We start from the raw sequence: 21,479 nt of genomic DNA, 5'->3' as shown, positions 1-21,479 counted from the left end.
CTTATAATTTTCAAATCATGATTCACTAGATAACACATTTATTACAATCAAATTACATATAATATTAGCATTTACCTTGGACAGAGTTCACCATGCAGTGGATTTCGGATGGGTCGCTCACAAGTCTCGGCTATGCATTTGTTACTCGATGAATATCTATCTCAGTCATCTACAAGTTAAATCGGCGTATATTGTTGCTGCAACGATCTTCACAATTATCTTGTGCACACCTCAGACAAGATGCCCATTTTGATAGGGTTTATTTAAGAGTTGGAAGAGAAAAAACAAAGATTTATGTCTATGTTATGCGAAATAATTTGTTGAGAGGAGAAGAACAGAAGGAACTGCAGCAACAATGTATTGTGCTCAGAGAAAACCCACTACTGCCATTTTCTTCCCACCTCTTTTAAGTTGAAAGAGTTTTAAAGCCCGCCGATCGTACCAAAAGTTTATTTTCAAATTTTGATTTTGAATTTTTCATACCCTTAACGGCCAGACCAAACGGAGTTAAAAGTCAAGTTTCTATTAAAGCTACAATCCTCTACACTCATCTCCATTTTGTTCCCCAAATTTTTGGCCGTTGATGATGGGTCCATTAGATCTTGGCCATGAAAAGTTTCTGGACGGTTGACTGACAACTGTCCAGGCCCCTCCTCCCTGGTCCTTGATGTTGTCAGTTAGTACCATGGGTAGGGTGGATGAAGAGTTGGAATATGCTAAACTTTGGGGTCTGGAGTTAATTCAATATTCCACAATGGCAAATTGATAAAATAGACCGTCAGATTTTCGTAAAATCTCATATGGGTCCTAATATATAAACCAAAGCCTATTGTGCTCAAAATTTTACCTTTCATGAATTTGCATGATTGCGTTGTTTCGTCAAATCACTTTGGAGAGAGTTTAGAAAAATTTTCCAACACCTTATCGGAAATAATATATGTGGTAAAAAAGTAATTGAAGGGCCAAGGGGGCCATGGTGCCCTAAGTTTGAAAATTTTTAATTTATAGTGTGTAAAAATATGAACAAGATAAAGTTGGCCTCCCTAATTTTTGACAATTTTAGTTTATATTATGAGAGTATATATATATATATATATGAATTAGCAACCTTTGAAGTAATTTTTTCTTCAAAACAAGTTATTTATTTTTATTATGCTAATTATTTAACTTTCAAAAAATTAAACATATAATTTGATGATCCATAGTAAATTGACCCAATATGATATATTATTTTTTTTAATTATGAAGATAATCAAAACGAAACTCCAAAACAAGATAGAAGATAATTTTTTGATTGATTGCCTAAATGTGTACATAAAAAAGAAAGTTGCTCGAAAATTGAGCACTAATTCAATCATAGATAAACTTAGTTTTATAAACGAGCATAAAGCTCAATTTACTTTTAAGAAAAGAGATTGGAATTTCAAGGTATGTTAACATAACTTTTATCCTTTTTTAAAATGAAAATAGTTATATTTTGTTTTTGCACAAGTGACATATTGGAGTATCTTCTCATAATGTGCAATTGATTTGTGATGTTATAAGATATTTAATCAGAGGTTATTTCTTGTCTTAATTTTCATTATGACTATTCTACATATTTAGGAAATAGACATTCCTTTATAATAAAAGTTAATATTTGATATTTTAAGATGTCATATATTTAAATGGATGGAAATTATTTTGAATATAACATATTAAGATAATTTGGTTAGAAAAAATTTTGACCCCCTAAGAAAAAAAACCCTGACTCCGTCACTAGAAAGACATATATGGACTTTTACATTATCAGATTAAAAGGCACACGAGTTGAACAGGCTAGTTTGTTCAAAAAATCCTTTAGAAATGAGGTCATTTAATAAGAGCTTTTCTGTTCTGTTTTATCGCCAATGTTCATGTCATCGGGAAACGGCAGCTTTTGAAGTGGGAGTCGACTAGACGAAAATGACTAGGAATTATTTTCATGAACATTCACTGTTATGGTCCCAACTACCATTGAGAAGTTGCCTTTGCACGCTGGATATTCAATACTAGCCAAGTGACATGCAATCCAAAATGCATCATCTCATAGTCCCGGAATGCAATCACAATCTCGTCTTTTTCTTCAGTAAAGAACTGGATCAGTTTGCTAATGTGGTTTTCTTGCCTTCCAAATGCATAGACAAGGTTCCAGTAATGTCAATGGCATACTTTCACAGACTGATGCCTAACGATTGAATAACCTGCAGGCATTTTCAGCCAGGAATGTAATGTGAGAAGGCAAGTTGAGAATCATTGCAGGAACTACTATCTTCTTTTTCACCATTCAACAAGCGACTGAAAGAATTGACATCTTGAGTTACATTCAAATTGAGCACAGTACATGTACAAATTAAACCAATCACATTCCGTTGCCCTCCTGTTGTACCCCGAAATAAGGGGGAAAGAATCGCTACATAGCAAATTATGGGTCACAGAGCTCCACGAGCATACGACTATTATGGTACACGGAGTTGGAGAAGAAGAGGGAAAGGTATAGGAACAATGATAGCATTACAACTCATACGTGACTGGAAGACCTATCCACAGAAGAAGCCTTCTAGGTCGATCTAGAAATCTTGCTTGCCATGCAGGTTCCTCATTCTCCCGAACAAAACCACTTTAGAGGTATAGATTCTTTGCTGGCTCATTATCAACGGCAACATGGACATACAAATCACTTATACCTGAAAAGTATGACAGTTTATTTGAAGTCAAATGAAGTACATCAGCTTAAATCTATAAAACGTAACATCACGAAATTAGACAGGAAGTGGTTTCTTAAGAACCTAATGTGGACAAAATACAAACATCCATGCACGTATATTCAAACACAGAACAGCTTTACCAACAGCAATACTTACACTTGTTACTTTATTGTTTTAATAGAAATAACCATGCACATGCAGATTCACACAGAGCACAGCTTTACAAACAGCAATACTTACATTTGGGCACTACTTTATCATGTTAATATGAGAAGTACCAGAAAAGAGAAAGATGCACTCTTTCAGATGTAAACAATATTTTTCGCAGTCAAATCCTCACTTGTAATCAAGAGTGCTTTCTGATAATCAATTACTTCCTTGCATTTGAATAGAAGTTTATGTACATATTGGAATAGGTTGTATCTACTGGTTTAAATTACAACTGTAAGTCAATCTCACATATGTATGTATGCATGTATGTATATATTCAGCTCTTTAATGATAAGGTGACCATGGAAAGAAACCAATCATTATATGCAAAATTGAGGACAAGGGAATATAAATCAATAGGAGACAAACAGAGGTTACCCCAATTTCTAGCAACTATCTTTGCTTTTGCAATGACATCATAACCCAAGCCATTTCTTCGTAGTTCCCTGGCAACACATACATTGCTCAGGTATGCCCTAGCAAAATCAGCTCCAATTCCCTGTCAAGATATAGAGTCAAATTCTTAACTGCTTTGCCTTTACATTCAAGCCATATCTCCAAAGAGACTTAGCTGCTGGACTTTACCATTGCCCAAACATGAAACTAGTGTAATAATTACCTTTGGCTTCATTCCTGTTATTTCATCTGGAAGCCTGATACACTGGTTAAGGTCTAAGGTACCAACAACCACTCGTTCCTCTTGACCTTTTGAAAACTGCGAAACCACAACAGCATAAAACATCTAAATGTGCTGCAAAATTATGCAAACAAAGGGAGACAAAAATAGGTCATAACCTTGTGATGAAGCAATGAACAAAACATCATCAGCATGTTCTCAAAAAGATTCAAGTTAATTCCAAAATGAGCAGCAAACATCATGAATCTGAAGGTTCCTCACTAATCCATTCATTCATCCCAAAACAGAAAACAGCAACAACATAATTTTATAAACAGGTAAAAGTACTTGTGCCCTTTAATACAGAACAGATCGTTGACATTTCTCTTATTAAAATACTGCCCCTCCATCTACCACGTTAAGTTATAGCGTAAGGGTGGCAAAATATACAAAATTAAAGAAGATCTTAACCACAAATTTAGCTATAAACATGGAATCCAGAATGTGACAAAACATAGATTCCGCCTTCAATGATAACTAATTTAAGATTTGACGTTATGAAATCTGTTTAGAAAAGATAGTTGCTTGAAAACTCAAATTACAAACAAATTTCTCACAAAACCAGTTGAAGGATGTATAAAAAATTCATAGGCACACCAGCCCATTGGACTGTTGGTAAGCCAAGTCCAGCTCACATTCTGACACCTTTACCCCATTCTGAATGCTTACACGACCATATGACATTATGTATACCGACTTTTTGACATTTCTCTTATTAAAATACTGCCCCTCCATCTACCACGTTAAGTTATAGTGTAAAGGTGGCAAAATATACAAAATTAAAGAAGATCTTAACCACAAATTTAGCTATAAACATGGAATCCAGAATGTGACAAAACATAGATTCCGCCTTCAATGATAACTAATTTAAGATTTGACGTTATGAAATCTGTTTAGCAAAGATAGTTGCTTGAAAACTCAAATTACAAACAAATTTCTCACAAAACCAGTTGAAGGATGTATAAAAACTTCATAGGCACACTAGCCCATTGGACTGTTGGTAAGCCAAGTCCAGCTCACATTCTGACACCTTTACCCCATTCTGAATGCTTACACGACCATATGACATTATGAATACCAACTTTTTGAGCAGATTTTGCACAGCCTTCTGAACTTATGATCATCAGATAATATACAGGAAAGCCTTGTTGCCTTTTTGCTTTCCTTTTTCTTCCTTCTCTTAAAATGTATGAGCTAAAATTTAAAACTAGATGGGGTATCCTGTGCTCAATAATGTCTCAGCATTTGAATGTGCAGATTGAGTGAGACACTGTCAATCTTTCAGTGCAATAGAAGGGAACAGAAAAATGAAATGACAAATTGAAGAATAAACACTTGGTCAACCATATATTGCCTTCCCTAATGTTCTTCTACTTGGGAACAGTCTAGCATTAGCAAGGACTGTGACCACAAATTAGAATTATCATGGTCAATCAAAAGCATCAACTCATACTCAAAATATCTTGTGCACAGCCAGCAAACCAGTCATACCAATCTTCACACAACCAGTAGATTGTGACACAGCAATGGTGACAGACCATTTGAACCAGAACTTGAAACTATCTACTGAACTCTAACAGACAAAGCAGACCATACAAGATAAGCCTGCAGTCTAAAACTAACAGAGTAGGATGATGCCGACTCATTTTGCAAGTAATATCTACTGAACCCTGATCTTCGAAGATTCAAACCAAGAAATCAACAATAACGAAAGCTCATAAGTTTACAAGTTAATCACAACTGAGGGACAAAGCCCCACTAATGAAACAAAGAAGAGAATGGGAGAAAAAAAAAAAGGTACAAGCAAAAAAATGGCAATTACAAAACATTCCATATCCATTAAATGTTTATACACATGGATAAAACTGGCACTGCTAATATACCATTTAGAGATGACAGTATTTAAATTGAGTATTAGGAACAAGACAGAACAAGAGTTACCTTGCAAGACTTGCATATATCATCTGAGATGGTTGCTACATGTGACCATGGTAATGTAGCATTAATACAAGAGACCTTTTTAAAGCCCAACCGCGTCCCTGCTATCCGTTCCTTAAGCGCCTTGTATTCATGTTCGGCCAAGTACCTTATATGGTCCTAATAATACTTGACAAGGAGAACATACTATCAGCATTACATTGATCATTTTACACATACATAGTACTGCCTAAATGTCATCAAAATCATTTCACATCAGTTGTAGATTATGTATTTTAATAGAAGCATTACATACATGGCAAAGCACTCGAATCAAACAGTTCAGCTATGGCTTCTTTTCATCTGAATCAAATCCAGCTTACTCTATCAGCACGAGGTTCATATACAGCCAATAAATCATCTTGATTACCAATACGCTTCCCCTGTTGCCAAGTTTCTATTTTTAAAAAATCCCATAAGTTTCTTATCACTCTTAACAAGAAATTAAGCAAGAACAACTAAATCACACACAAAAAACTAAGATAAGCAAAGAACAAGAATCTAGAGTTAAAAAAAAGAATTTTTTTTTATCAAGGCAACATGAAGGGATTTGAGTTTGGAATCCTCAGACTCACTTGAATGCCAAAGTCCTGGTCTTGGAAGTCATAGAAAGTTCGGACGCGGAGACAGGCTGCAGCCCAGAGCTCAGTGTCCAAAGTGGCTTCAGAGACATCTAGGAATGACTTGTCAATTCTTATTTTTTGTGGTGCTGATTCCTTTGTGGTTGGATGTGGTGTTTGCTGGTGGTTATAAAGTTCCGAAGAGATGGACAGTGACAAAAATGGTGGAGGTAGTTAGCGGTGGCAATGGGTGGCGATCAGGGCGGTGGTGGTGACGACAGGGTGGACTTTTGAGTTGAGCGGACAAGGTGATATTAGGATAGCCATTTCAAGTTTTCTCAATGTTTTCAAACCCTGATCATATCGGCAGTTGGACCGCAGGTCGGCCATGTGTTCGGTTCGATTCATAGCTTGTGTTGATCTGGATCAAGAATCGGTCAAAGTCGTAAAAAAAATTTGTTAAAACCGTTCAAACCGGTTCGAACCATTAACCGCGATTTTTCAATTTTTGGTCAAAATTGATTGAATTTTCAATTTTGACTGAAATTATCTAAACCTAATCTTCAGTTCACTCTTCACTCTTCAGATAGTCAGGGGTGTGTAAAGTCGAAAAATTTCGATTTCGAAATCGATTTCGAATTGAATTCAAAAGTTCGAATTCGAAATTTCTGTAATTCGGAAGTGAATTCAGTAATTTCAATTTTGAATTGGTCGAAATCAGATCGAATTCGAAAATATAATTTTTAAATTTGAAATTACCGATTTTGAATCGAGGAATTCGAAATAAGAATTCGAAATCGAAAATTCGATATCAAATTCGAATAATAATATTTATATATAATATAATAGTTTTAATAATACACATATAATATATATTATATAACATAATAAGTTAATAATTGAAATTGAAATTGAAATAATAAGTTAATACATGACATTGCAAAAACCCTAATCCTTACTCTTCCGCCGCAACTTCTTCCTCATCGCCTCTTCGTCACTGTCTAGTGTCTTCCTCAGAGTTGAGAGTCTCACCTTCTTTCCTCCGCCTCCACCGCCTGACTTACTGTCTCACTGAACTTCTTTCCTCCGCCTCCGACTCAGCTTACTCTCTCTCACTCTCGGTTTCACCTAATAACTCCTCTTTCCCTCCGCTGCAGCATTCTTCCCTGTCTGACTTTACCCATCCTTTTTCGCTGCTTTCGGCCCTTCCACTGGGATGCTTTGCCGCCTAATGTGCTGAACCTCCATTGACCTCGAGTCCACGACCTGCAGCCCCAATTTCCCCCACCCAGCAAAACAGTCCAAGGCAGAAAGCCAAGAACTAAAGCAAAAAATTTAGCTAATCTCCGCAGAGTTTGCAAAGGAGGCAATTCTCCACCTTGCAGCAGTCACCATTGACCGACTAGAACCTAGTTGTTCTCTCTTGGTACTCGTTGAAGAGAATCAACATCTAGCTCAACTTGTGACTGAGAGTAAGAGGTACATTTCCATTGTTTTTCTTCTTAAGTAGTAATATTTCTTTCTCCGGTGATGATTATGTTGTAATTGATTGGTTGTTTTGATATTCTCTTGCTAAATCTCTCACTGTGTTTCTTCGGGCAGTAATAGAGAATCTCTTTGTGCTCTTTTTGTTTTCAAATTTCTTAACCTTAATATGAGCAGGAAAATAAATCACAACTTTTTTGGGGGATAAATATTAGCGACTGTATTGGGTAATGGGTATTAATATTTCGGTATAATTAATAGTATATCTGCTTGAAATTATGACTTTGAATTCTCTAATGGTGATTCTAATTTGGAGTATAGTAATTCAAGTTTGAGTAGTCAAGCCTATCCCTCAATCCCTCGGAAGTTGCAAATTGAAATGTTGTTTTACATTTATGATTTATTTGAAATATTTGTTGTCTTATTTGTGTGAAATTTGGACTGGAATTGTTGCTTACATTTGTATTATTTGATAATAGTTGATTTGTATTATTTACTGGGATTGTTTTGTATTTGGAATTTGGACTAGAATGGTTGTATAAGTATTCACTGGAATGGTTGTATAAGTATTCTCGTATGAACTATGAAGTGGTAGAGTTCTTGTGATTTATGGTATTGGAAAGGCACTCTGGTTTGGATGTTTGTACAGGCCATAAGTAATTTCTGCAATTCAAATTCTGCTAGGATGATTGTGTAGGTTGTAATTGTTATGTTATCAGCTACTTAGCTTCATCATTTATCCTTTCCTCTTGAATTTGAGACAGCCGACTTGTGGAATCCAAGGGGACTGCATTAAATTTGAACATGTTTTTCCCTTTTTGAACAAGAGAGGAGAAAAAAAAGAATTCCAAATTTAATTCGGTATCGAATTCAAAATCAGAATTGGCCATTTCGAAATCGAATTTAGTCGGGAAAATTCCAGTCAAAATTTCGAAAATTTCCGATTTCAACTTCCGAATTACCGCTTTCGATTTCGATGCACAACCCTACAGTCAGTTAGTTCTTTTCGCTGCTTTGGTCTTCCTTCTTGCTTCCTCTACAATTGCCGAAATTGCCTGCCGTCTCTATTTCCTTTTCCTCTTAATGGCTTAACCCTAATCCCTTCTCCAAACTCCAAACTCCAAACTCCAATCTTGATCCATAGCAATCAGCAATGAAGTGTTTCTACTCACCGCACCGATTCTAAGCCAAAAAAAAAACTCTGGAATCAATCACGGACAGTGATCTATGGAACCTGCCATTTCCATCATATTAACACCTTATACCTTGCCTATGAAAGTTAAGCAAACCAAAACCATATGCAACTACATGAGGCAAATATTTGGACTTTAAAATGGAAAAAAATCAGATAGCTGTCTAATGTTCAACCAATAGAGTTAGCATAAAGTGAGAGAGACTAGATGCTATGGTGTTGTGGAGAAGAAAACATTGAACAAACCTTTTGAAATTTCTTCTGTAATTCAGCATCCTGAGTAGCCACAAAGAAATGCTCAGAATTGTTTTCTCCAATAATATTAGTTATGCAACTGATAGCACTCTTCTGTTTCTCATGGTCACATTTGAATAAAAGGTTCATCAATGTTTCCTTACAAAAACAAACTAATAGGAGAAAGATGATGCTACATGATCACTACTCATTTTTATACAAAAACGTTTTACAGATGTTTGGTTGTATAGGAGCCAATTAGAAAATCAAGTCAGTAGAACTTTAACTGTATTTAAAAAACTTCCAAAACTCCTCAGAGAAGTAAGAGGCACGCAAGGAAAAGCAAACCTTGCGGTTAACAGGTTACGAGCTGCATTAAGAGATTCAGCATAGGAGTTACCAAGGCTTCTCAACTCGCCAAGAACACATCTGCACCTAGGAGTGAAACCTTAAATGAGTAGTTAACAAACAAGTTATGCTCATCAAACATCTAGCACATCATACAGAACCACGTGAAAAGAACAACCTAGCATTGAAATCCTTTCATTCAAATGTAGCAGATTAGGATAATCCAATATTTAGTTCACAAAGTGCTCTGAGAAAGAATTATTGCATTTAACTTCCATTTAAAGGGACAAGTCACTATTTGCACAAACACAACTTGTTTTGTTGTAGGCATCCAACCACCACCACCACAGTGATGGACTTCATCACCACCTAGATCCATATCTACCATACAATCCCTTAAGGCCACCTGAGGAAGAAAATATATATCCTATACCACCTTTAATTTTGTACAATTGATTGCCCTACAAGAGTACCAACCAAATGCCTATAATCTGTACCACCATTGCATCATCCCGCCATTTTGTCACTTCTCATGCCACCAGAATGCATACCAAAAATGGTAATAGAACTTCACTTTTGTGCCAAGATATCTTTAACTTGAATTTTCATTAAAAAAAAAGGATTAACTTTCTATGCACTGACATTGCAGTGATTTTTTTTTTTACACTAGCAGCCTTGAATGTATGACACATGTACATTATTTGAATTTCAAATTTGAATTCACATTATCTGACATGATCTAAACCTGCTTGTGTAAATAAATCTTTACACCGACAGTGTATGAAAATGTTATCTGAAAAAAAAAAATGCTATGGCAACCCCCTTGGTAGTTGTTATTATGGCCCAAGTCACAGATGCAACAGCACAAGTGTCAAGGATGCTTTAAATGCATTTTCACACAGTAGTACAATGAAACCATAAGCTAATGTTTACCTTCAGCAGGATGCATTTTTATCATCATAAGTTCAAGTTTCTGTACCATCACTATCAAGAGTACTTCTTTACTCTACAAACTTCTATTTTGCCTGATAATCAGATTTCAGCACAACGCCTCAACTTTAATACCAGAACTGTTTTTTGCACAAATCCTATAAGTGTCTATGATATCTGCATATTACCAAAAGTTAGACTCTCCAAAGAATACGTTGTTACAAACATCAAAAGGAAGTTTTCACTCTCTCCCTTTCTTCTTCTCCATGTCTCTTTATCTCATCTATATTTCATATGAAAACTCGGCCCTTTTTTGGTTTTAAAGATATCTCCTTTCAGGTCCCTCGCTAACTATAATCTATTCTGATGTAATTTAGTTACAACCAAAACTCACAAAAAAACAATGTGAATTTCTTCAGCTTACAATTTCTTTTAGCCGCTTACCTTAACAGGGGGGAAAAATAACATAAGAAGCCATGGCTTGGAACACAGTTTTGAAAGTATTACCAGAAAATTAAAAAACTAACAATGCAAGTCATCTGAAAGATTTTGTCTAAACTTTTTATGCAGCAAAAGGAAGCCATTAGACCTGGTAGTAAAAATCTTTACTGGGGCACCTAAAGCATTAGCCAACGCAGTATCAGCAGGAGTGATCTTATTGAGAAGCAGGTGGTGCACAAAAGTTCCATCACACAGAACTTTAAAAAGCTCCCTGAAACCAAAGCAAGCTGTATAGAATCTGAAAGCTTTTCGATGGCGTTTCTGCTTCTTTACTCTCATCTATCAACATCAAGAAAATAATGAATCAACATAAGAATATTGATAACAAACAAGAAAATTGAAATCCATCCCAAATTGTGATTTTTCTGACTTAAGATTTGCAGTATATTTTTTTATGCACAAAAAAAGTTAGGTAAAATTCTAACACTTGACTTCTACATTTCTTTATGAAAATGTCCTGTATGTCCATTTAATTAGCGTCCAATAGAACTCGAGCTGAGGCATTGCGGTGGCCTCAAGACTCACAGAAACAAGGGTAAAAATGGCATGCAAATCTCTTATAGTGTTTGACATGCAGCAGTTTGAGTTAGAAGAAAAACTAATATTCCTCCATTGTTTCTTTTAGTGTATCGTGGGATCTAATTCCACTTCCTCCAGCACTCACTAGACTGACTCGAGGAAGAGTTAAAACAACTTAGCAGCCAGTCATTCATCTAAAGTGTTTCAAGGTCTAAACTTCTACAACAAAAATGTCCATTATTTACGTTACCCAGCACAAAATCTAAGCTAATAGTTTTAGTTCCCTTGAATTAAATCTATCGACATACATACAATAGCATAACACACAATGCCCAAAAGGGATTACGCACATTGCCATTCAAAGTCAAAAAAATCCAACTAAGAAACAAAACTACCAGTCCTTGAGCCAGAATGGAAAAAAAAAGAAGAAAAAAGAAAAATCGACGAACTGAAATAGCTTAAAACTTTGTCCTAGTTTAATAACTATTCGGATGCAATTAAATAGCACAACTAATTATGATTATCCAGCTAAAGAATTTTCCCATCTATTAAGTTGAGTGAAAGTATACACCATTAAACAACCCACCAACATGAAAATATTCTTCATTTGCCACAAAAGAGAGACAGGAAAAAAAGAAAGTGGAATATGAATTCAAAAATCATGAAACCTCAGGCAGGCGACTAGTATGGGAAATTTAATATACACTAATAACAAAAATATATAAAGATACCTGAAAATATTGCTATCTATGGGCAGATAGATATGGGTCGCCACCGTAAGGAAGACCAGAGAAGAAAGAAGAACAAAGGGGGAGGGTATTTGCCCTTTGCGACTTTTTGTCTGGGAGGTTTGGTCGAGGAAAATACTTAACGAATCAAAGGGGTTTTACGGCTGTTTGAGCAATAGGTGAAGGGAATTGCTAGAATAGTCCTTTAAATATTTACTAAGTCTCAATTTAGTTCTCAATATTTTATAGTGCTTTTTAATCCTTTTTTTTTTTTGTAGATTGGACTCGAGAATTTGTATAACATTCAATTTAAAAATTTTATTGAGGTTTAATTATATTTATATAGTCGCAAATGGAGGTTTAGCTATGTTTTAGGCTTCATTCTTTGTTTGGATACCTTTTCTCTTTTCTCTTTTCTATATTTTTTGTCTCTTACGTACTTCTTATTTTTATACTTTCGTTTGAAAAAATTATTTGCAAGTGCATTCTTCGAAAAAAAAAATACTGCACTTAATTATCATATTTCTAACGATCTCAAGTACATTACGTTAGAAAAAATTCAACACTAATATATTAAACAAATGATTAAAATAAATTTTAATCCAAACAAGATATTCTATAAAAACTATCATAGCACAATTTAGTAATATATGTTTTTCTTTCTACTTTGTTAAAATAATTTCTCTGTAAAATTTGACAACTTAATTAACTTATTTTTTATTTTTCTTTGGTAATTAACTAGATCGAAAATTTCATGAAAAAATTCTAGATTAAAAATATATCATTTTTGAAACATCCAGGTTCCTTTGTTGGATGTGCTAAGAATCAAGAAAAGACATCAAATGAGGCTGAAAAGCACCAATTTTGAGTTTGGTACTAAATTTGCAAATTTTCTTTTTCCATCGTGGATCCTTTGCTTTTGCCTCTAACCAAAAGAATGGTATTTTAAGAAAATCTGAAAGTTGGATGAAAGACGGAGAAAAAGTTTTTCTGAAAAATTGGAAATGGCTATCCTAAGATCACCTTGTTCGGCCATGTGTCCGGTTCGGTTCATAACTTGTGTTGACCTGGATCAAGAATCGGTCAAAACTGTAAAAAAAATGTTAAAACCGTTCAAACCGGTTTGAACCGTTAACCGCAATTTTTCAATTTTTGGTCAAAATTGACTGAATTTTCAATTTTGGCTGAAATTATCTAAACCTAATCTTCAGTTCACTCTTCAGTCAGTAGGTTCTTTTGGCCGCTTCCGTCTTCATGCTTCCTCTACAATTGCCGAAATTGCCTGCCGTCTCTATTTCCTTCTCCCCTTAATGGCTTAACCCTAATCCCTTCTCCAAACTCCAAACTCCAAACTCCAAACTCCAATCTTGATCCATAGCAATCAGCAGTGATGTTTTTCTACTCACCGCACTGATTCTAAGCCAAAAAAAAACTCTGGAATCAATCACGGACAGTGATCTATGAAGCAACTCAATTCACTTGTTTCGATTCTCAGCTGCTACCCATCAATTCATCAACATCTTTAGGGACAAAATTTATGATCGAGTCTTGTACAGCATTACCAGCACTGAAAGTGAACCTGCCGAGGTGAAAGGTTTTCCCATTTAAGATTTCCTATTGCACTCCTGAAAGGCCTGAAGCTTATACCAGGTTCGTTTATCTTTTTTCCTTTTTTTTTTTCCTTTCGTTGTTGATTACTGAGTTTTGGTTATGATCCATTCCGTCCCCCCGGCCCTATATACTGCTGTAATTTTTGGGCATATGATCCTTATTGACTTGTCATTGCAGCAGCAGCCTAAATGATTATATTATAAGCTGATCAGCCTAAATCAATGTTTTTTTTTTTGTTTGTCCGCAAATTATATAAGCTGTCAGTCTGTTTGTCCTGCAATTTTTGTTTTGTTTTGTTTTTTTACTCATTAGTTTGCTTTGTTGATTACTGGGTTTGTCCTGCAATTTTTTCACCAGTCTGTTTGTCCTGCCGAGGTGCGTGTTTTTGTCCTCAAATTAAATGTTTTTTTACTCGTTCGTTGTTGATTACTGGGTTTGGAAATCCCTCTGTTAGCCCCGGCTTTTGGAGCTGACTCATTGGACTCTTTGTCGACCTCAGGCTCAGGCTCGGGCAACACCTTTGTCTTCTTTTTGAAAGGCATTTTGCAACCAGTTTCAGGGAGTATGAAACTAGGGTTTTTTCGTGGTAGATTAGATCCTTAGTTTTTGGCCGAGGACCAAAAATGTCAATTAATTGGTTGTCAGGTACCAGAGGTTGGTACTAAACCCAATTTTGAATTTCAAGCAGTCAATTCTTTCGATGTCCGTTTCCTACCTTGGCCTTGTGGTGAACGAAAATGTAGGAAACATACAAATTTAAGATAGGCTCTGAAACATGATTCACCGCTGTCTTTGAGGTAATGGTTGGTGATGCATAATAGTCTAGTAAGGATTTGTACCAATTTAGATTGAAAGTTTCATGGTCATAAGTGGAAAAAGTTCATGGATTATCTTTTGGCATCACAGATTCCTCCTTGGCAATGTTTTAATTTATTTGTTGAATATTCATAATTAGCTATGTATTAATTATTTGTTTAAGACTATATATATATATATATATATATATATATTATTTATTTGTTTATTTATTGAACCGGGTTGAACCGGTCCGACCTCGACCCTTTCACTTCACCGGTTCAATTGACTGTCCGGGTTTTAAAGCATTGGTTTTTCTCTGTCTTTTATCCAACTTCCGGGTTTTCTTAAAATACCATTCTTTTGGTTGGAGGCAAAAGCAAAGGATCCACGATGAAAAAAGAAAATTTGCAAATTTAGTACCAAACTCAAAATATTGGTGCTTTTCAGCCTCATTTGATGTCTTTTCTTGATTCTTAGCACATCCAACAAAGGAACCAAGATGTTTCAAAAGTGATATATTTCAATCTAGAATTTTTTTCATGAAATTTTCGATCTAGTTAATTACCAAAGAAAAATAAAAAAAGTTAATTAAGTTGTCAAATTTTACAGAGAAATTATTTTAAAAAAGTAGAAAGAAAAACATATATTACTAAATTGTGCTGTGATAGTTTTTATAGAATATCTTGTTTGGATTAAAATTTATTTTAATCATTTGTTTAATATATTAGTGTTGAATTTTTTCTAACGTAATGTACTTGAGATCATTAGAAATATGATAATTAAGTGCAGTATTTTTTTTTCGAAGAGTGCACTTGCAAATAATTTTTTCAAACGAAAGTATAAAAATAATAAGTACGTAAGAGACAAAAAATATAGAAAAAGAAAAGAGAAAAGGTATCCAAACAAAGAATGAAGCCTAAAACATAGCTAAACCTCCATTTGCGACTATATAAATATAATTAAACCTCAATAAAATTTTTAAATTGAATGTTATACAAATTCTCGAGTCGAAACTACAAAAAAAAAGGATTAAAAAGCACTATAAAATATTGAGAACTAAATTGAGTAAATACTTAAAGGACTATTCTAGCAATTCCCTTCACCCATTGCTCGAACGGCTGTAAAACCCCTTTGATTCGTTAAGTATTTTCTTCGACCGAACCTCCCAGACAAAAAGTCGCAAAGGGCAAATACCCTCCCCCTTTGTTCTTCTTTCTTCTCTGGTCTTCCTTACGGTGGCGACCCATATCTTTCTGTCCATAGATAGCAATATTTTCAGGTATCTTTATATATTTCTGTTAGTAGTGTATATTAAATTTCCCATACTAGTTGCCTGCTTGAGGTTTCATGATTTTTGAATTCATATTCCACTTTCTTTTTTTCCCGTCTCTCTTTTGTGGTAAATGAAGAATATTTTCATGTTGGGGGGTTGTTTAATGATGTATACTTTCACTCAGCTTATAATAGATGGGAAAATTCTTTAGCTGAATAATCATAATTAGTTGTGCTATTTAATTGCATCTGAATAGTTGTTAAACTAGGACAAAGTTTTAAGTTATTTCGGTTCATCGGTTTTCTTTTTTCTTCTTTTTTTTTCCATTCTGGCTCAAGGACTGGTTGTTTTGTTTCTTAGTCGGATTTTTTTGACTTTGAATGGCAATGTACGTAATCTCTTTTGAGCATTGTGTGTTATGCTGTTGTATGTATGTCGATGGATTTAATTCAAGGGAACTAAGACTATTAGCTTAGATTTTGTGCTGGATAACGTAAATAATGGACATTTTTGTTGTAGAAGTTTAGACCTTGAAACACTTTAGATGAATGACTGGCTGCTAAGTTGTTTTAACTCTTCCTCGAGTCAGTCCAGTGAGTGCTGGAGGAAGTGGAATTAGATCCCACGATACACTGAAAGAAACAATGGAGGAATATTAGTTTTTCTTCTAACTCAAACTGTTGCATGTCAAACATTATAAGAGGTTTGCACGCCATTTTTACCCTTGTTTCTGTGAGTCTTGATGCCACCGCAATGCCTCAGCTCGAGTTCTATTGGATACTAATTAAATGGACATACAGGACATTTTCATAAGGAAATGCAGAAGTCAAGTGTTAGGATTTTACCTAACTTTTTTAGTGCATAAGAAAATATACTGCAAATCTTAAGTCAAAAAAATCACAATTTGGGATGGATTTCAATTTTCTTGTTTGTTATCAATGTTCTCATGTTGATTCATTATTTTCTTGATGTTGATAGATGAGAGTAAAGAAGCAGAAACGCCATCGAAAAGCTGTCCGATTCTATGCAGCTTGCTTTGGTTTCAGGGAGCCTTTTAAAGTTCTGTGTGATGGAACTTTTGTGCACCACCTGCTTCTCAATAAGATCACTCCTGCTGATATTGCGTTGGCTAATGCTTTAGGTGCCCCAGTAAAGATTTTCACTACCAGGTCTAATGGCTTCCTTTTGCTGCACAAAATGTTTAGACAAAATCTTTTAGATGTTTTGCATTGTTAGTTTTTTAATTTTCTGGTAATACTTTCAAAACTGTGTTCCAAGCCATGGCTTCTTATGTTATTTTTCCCCCTGTTAAGGTAAGTGGCTAAAAGAAATTGTAAGCTGAAGAAATTCACAAATTGTTTTCTTGTGAGTTTTGGTTGTAACTAAATTACATCATAATAGATTATAGTTAGCAAGGGACCTGAAAGGAGATATCTTTAAAACCAAAAAAGGGTTGAGTTTTCATGTGAAATGTAGATGAGATAAAGAGACATGGAGAAGAAGAAAGGTAGAGAGTGAAAATTTCCTTTTGAAGTTTGTAACAACGTATTCTTTGGAGAGTCTAACTTTTGGTAATATGTAGATACTATAGACACTTATAGGATTTGTGCAAAAAACAGTTCTGGTATTAAAGCTGAGGCGTTGTGCTGAAATCTGATTATCAGCCAAACTGAAGTTTGCAGTGTAAAGAAGTACTCTTGATAGTGATGGTACATAAACTTGAACTTATGGTGATAAAAATGCATCCTGCTGAAGGCAATCATTAGCTTATGGTTTCATTGTACTACTGTGTGAAAATGCATTTAAAGCATCCTTGACACTTGTGCTGTTGCATCTGTGACTTGGGCCATAATAACAACTACCAAGGGGGTTGCCATAGCATTTTTTTTTTCAGATAACATTTTCATACACTGTCGGTGTAAAGATTTATTTACACAAGCAGGTTTAGATCATGTCAGATAATGTGAATTCAAATTTGAAATTCAAATAATGTACATGTGTCATACATTCAAGGCTGCTAGTGTAAAAAAAAAAATCACTGCAATGTCAGTGCATAGAAAGTTAATCCTTTTTTTTTAATGAAAATTCAAGTTAAAGATATCTTGGCACAAAAGTGAAGTTCCATTACCATTTTTGGTATGCATTCTGGTGGCATGAGAAGTGGCAAAATGGTGGGATGATGCAATGGTGGTACAGATTATAGGCATTTGGTCGGTACTCTTGTAGGGCAGTCAATTGTACAAAACTAAAGGTGGTATAGGATATATATTTTCTTCCTCAGGTGGCCTTAAGGGATTGTATAGTAGATATGGTGGTGATGAAGTCCATCACTGTGGTGGTAGTGGTTGGATTCCTACAACAAAACAAGTTGTGTCTGTGCAAATAGTGACTTGTCCCTTTAAATGGAAGTTAAAATGCAATAATTCTTTCTCAGAGTACTTTGTGAACTAAATATTGGATTATCCTAATCTGCTATACTTGAATGAAAGGATTTCAATGCTAGGTTGTTCTTGTCACGTGGTTCTGTATGATGTGCTAGATGTTTGATGAGCATAACTTGTTTGTTAACTACTCATTTAAGGTTTCACTCCTGGTTTCAGATGTGTTCTTGGCGAGTTGAGAAGCCTTGGTGACTCCTATGCTGAATCTCTTAATGCAGCTCGTAACCTGTTAACCGCAAGGTTTGCTTTTCCTTGCGTACCTCTTACTTCTCTAAGGAGTTTTGGAAGTTTTTTAAATACAGTTAAAGTTCTACTGACTTGATTTTCTAATTGGCTCCTGTACAACCAAACATCTGTAAAAGTGTTTGTACAAAAATGGGTGGTGATTTTGTAGCATCATCTTTCTTTTTTTAGTTTGTTTCTGTAAGGAAACATTGATGAACCTTTTATTCAGATGTGACCATGAGAAACGGAAGAGTGCTGTCAGCTGCATAACTCGTATTATTGGAGAAAACAATTCTGAGCATTTCTTTGTGGCTACTCAGGATGCTGAATTGCGGAAGAAATTTCAAAAGGTTTGTTCAATGTTTTCTTCTCCACAACACCATAGCATCTAGTCTCTCTCACTTTATGCTAACTCTGTTGGTTGAACATTAGACAGCCATCTGATTTTTTTGCATTTTAAAGTCCAAGTATGTGCCTCGTGTAGTTGCATATGGTTTTGGTTTGCTTAACTTTCATAGGCAAGGTATAAGGTGTTAATATGATGGGAATGGCAGGCTCCAACTTAGTTTGATAGTTGCCATGAATATAATTAGTTATATTCCCGTGAGTAATTGATGAGTTGTCTGACTCTATCATAAAAAATCCCAGTTGCTTGGTATTCCACTTTGCTTAGGTGTTGCATATTCTTTATCAACCTTGTTTGTCACTTCCCAATAAGTGGATGATTTTGGGTCCTAATGTCTGAAAGGGGCTTAACCTTTCTAACTTTTTAGGTGTTACTCAATATAATGGAGAGTGGAGAAGTATCAAACTGTTGATCACTCTATTTTTGGAATCTAAAATAGACATATTCTCTCTAGAACTTGCATAAGGTAGCAGGCATTTTACCTCTTCAACAAAATTTTATCTATTTCTACCTTTTCATTTTCCTTAATGTCTACTTGATGCAGGTACCAGGTGTTCCTCTTATTTATGGCCTTCGGAATGCCTTATTTCTTGAACAGCCGTCAGCTTTTCAACACCAGTTTGTTAGATCTGTTGAGGAAGATCGTTCACATATGACTGACTTGGAATACAAGTTGTTGAATGTAAAGAAAAAGAATGTAGCCTTTGAGGAAGCAAAGGATTCTTCTGATGCCAATGAAGACAAGAATGATGGTACATTTACGGTTCAGGCCATCCAAACAAATTTTAGAAAAAAGAGAGATTTAAAGGACACAGTTCAATTCAAGAGAAAGAGAGCTAAGGTTAGAATCCATCATCTGGCTTCCCTGTCATTTTGTGATTGCTGCAAGTACTTTTGATTGGCATGTGCTTCTCTAATTTTTCAATTTTTTGAATCTCTGTTGAGTGTGTCTTTTCTGAGCTCCCTTCCCTTTCTGAGCTCCCTTCCCTTGTACATTGTAGGGTCCAAACCCACTGTCCTGTAAGAAGAAAAAACCACGTGAGAATACAAATAATGCTGCTTCAGTAAAGGTTGGTTTCATTTCTGAATTCTTGACCTGTATTCTCTGCTTGTATTTCTTGGATTGCGTTCAGTATTATTGTGTTTTGTGTTTTTCTGGCTGTACATCTTTGTAGTTAATTGTGATTAATAAATGCTCTTCTGGATGTTTCAATGATCCCTTGCTGTTTTTCTTTCTCATGAGATGGAGTTGGGTGCAGGAAAATGGGAATGGAGATACAACCGTGAGAAGCAGGAATAGAAAAAGGAAGAGGTCACGTAAGAGTAAAAATGTTTCAAAAGCCAACGTCTAGAACTTTTGCTTCTCTTCGTTATTGTTTGCCAGGTTGGTCGGTGCTTTTAGTTACAAGTTACATTTGCTGAGTAGGGAAACACCCAACTAGAGAGAATACAGTCTATAAAGGTCAAACTTCAGCTTCCTCACCGGATAAAGTAAAATGCAGATTACCATGTCAGACACTTCGTTTGCTTTTTTCTCCTTTTGGTGGTTGTGGACGGGCATTTGGGCTTAGCAGAGGGTGGTAGGAGATGATGAGAATTATAGGAAATTTTGGGTTAGTAAACATTCTACTGGTTGATGCCTTCAACTTTGGCGTGATGTACCCGCTTTTGATATTGTTGTAGGTTTCACTTTGACTTCTTTTTTTCCTCTCCTAGTGTAAATTAATTTTGCTTCTAAATCTCCATATACCAATTGTTGTATTTTCATTGTTCGGAAATTCTATTGATGGTGTTTGTTTATTTACCCTACAATGAATGTTGAAGGGGCGCAAGTTGTTTGAACAACCCTCCAAGCATTTCTTTTCCCTTTCCTGTCGTTATTACCTATGCCTCCTTGGCCTGGTATGCATAGCCTAATAAAGCTTCAGACATCCTGGTTAAATAAGCAGTGGGGCGATTTGTTGGAGGAAGAATCTTGACTCGAACAAAAAACAGTGGTCCATCAATAGCTGTTGCATGGAAGCACGACTCTCATTAATTGGGTCTGAAATATTCTGTCTTGATTTGCCTGTGCTGTGTAGATGATTAGCCTGTTTGCCTTTGAAGTTGTCTAATATTGAACTTGAGCTATAAAGCAGATGTAATTATAACTGTGTGAGCTGCCCTCGCAAGAGTTTTGAAACCTCAAAGTCCTGCAAAAGAACCTCACACCAAAGGAAAGCCATTAATGTTATAGCTCAGCAACTATTTCTGGTAGGTGTTTTGGTTACATTTTCATTCCTTGAGTTAGTACCATGATGTGTTAAATTTTGAACCACTAACTCTAGGTAGTAAATAGGATCTATCAAGTGTTTGCCAATATCATTTTGCCTGCCGCATATGGCTTTTGATCAAGATGGCATGTATGGGCTAGAGGTCATGTTCAACCTAAACTGCCTTTGGAAGAATTTTTGAAGTAATAAACACTTGAAATGATGGGTGAGATTTCGATAGCAGCACAATAACTTTCGAAAACAGCTTTCAAAAATTTGCAGACCAAAGAGAACCGTTTTGTCCAAATAGAAGGAAGCTCTTTATTTACAGCCACATACACCTACGAGCCCTGTGCTGTGGATATTCATATTTGCTCATTGTACCGT

At 35.4% G+C, this 21,479-nt stretch overlaps 1 protein-coding gene, 1 long non-coding RNA gene and 1 pseudogene across 7 annotated transcripts; 1 reads left to right on the top strand and 2 right to left on the bottom strand.

The window, feature by feature from the left end:
- Window positions 1–2,274: 2,274 nt before the first annotated feature.
- LOC113724335 (GCN5-related N-acetyltransferase 7, chloroplastic-like) lies at window positions 2,275–6,539 on the bottom strand (annotated as a pseudogene).
- Window positions 6,540–7,059: 520 nt separating this feature from the next.
- LOC113727280 (rRNA-processing protein utp23-like) lies at window positions 7,060–20,685 on the top strand. 4 transcript variants are annotated; one of them, XM_072075841.1, is made up of 8 exons: window positions 7,060–7,628; window positions 12,116–13,736; window positions 16,747–16,937; window positions 18,369–18,449; window positions 18,664–18,784; window positions 19,385–19,681; window positions 19,842–19,910; window positions 20,100–20,685. In XM_072075841.1, the coding sequence occupies exons 3-8, from the start codon at window positions 16,747–16,749 to the stop codon at window positions 20,190–20,192; spliced, it is 852 nt and encodes a 283-aa protein (XP_071931942.1). In that variant the 5' UTR covers window positions 7,060–7,628; window positions 12,116–13,736; the 3' UTR covers window positions 20,193–20,685. The 4 variants fall into 4 exon arrangements, with proteins under 4 accessions (XP_071931942.1, XP_027107137.1, XP_071931944.1 ...); XM_027251336.2 differs by having other exon boundaries at window positions 7,061–7,628; window positions 13,310–13,736; XM_072075843.1 differs by lacking the exon at window positions 7,060–7,628 and having other exon boundaries at window positions 12,804–13,736; window positions 20,100–20,224; window positions 20,343–20,685.
- Window positions 8,466–12,228, bottom strand: LOC113727281 (uncharacterized). Of its 3 annotated transcripts, none has more exons than XR_011839430.1 (4): window positions 12,090–12,228; window positions 10,928–11,118; window positions 9,409–9,489; window positions 8,466–9,102 (listed from the first exon to the last, which is right to left on the bottom strand). It is a non-coding gene; the product is annotated as an uncharacterized lncRNA (long non-coding RNA). The 3 variants fall into 3 exon arrangements; XR_011839431.1 differs by having other exon boundaries at window positions 8,466–8,816; XR_011839429.1 differs by having other exon boundaries at window positions 8,466–9,489.
- Window positions 20,686–21,479: the final 794 nt, after the last annotated feature.

This window comes from Coffea arabica, chromosome 2c (genome assembly GCF_036785885.1).
Source record: "Coffea arabica cultivar ET-39 chromosome 2c, Coffea Arabica ET-39 HiFi, whole genome shotgun sequence".
Taxonomy (NCBI): domain Eukaryota; kingdom Viridiplantae; phylum Streptophyta; class Magnoliopsida; order Gentianales; family Rubiaceae; genus Coffea; species Coffea arabica.
The sequence above is the reverse complement of the archived record's forward strand: the minus strand, read 5'-3'. Positions and strand labels throughout refer to the sequence as shown.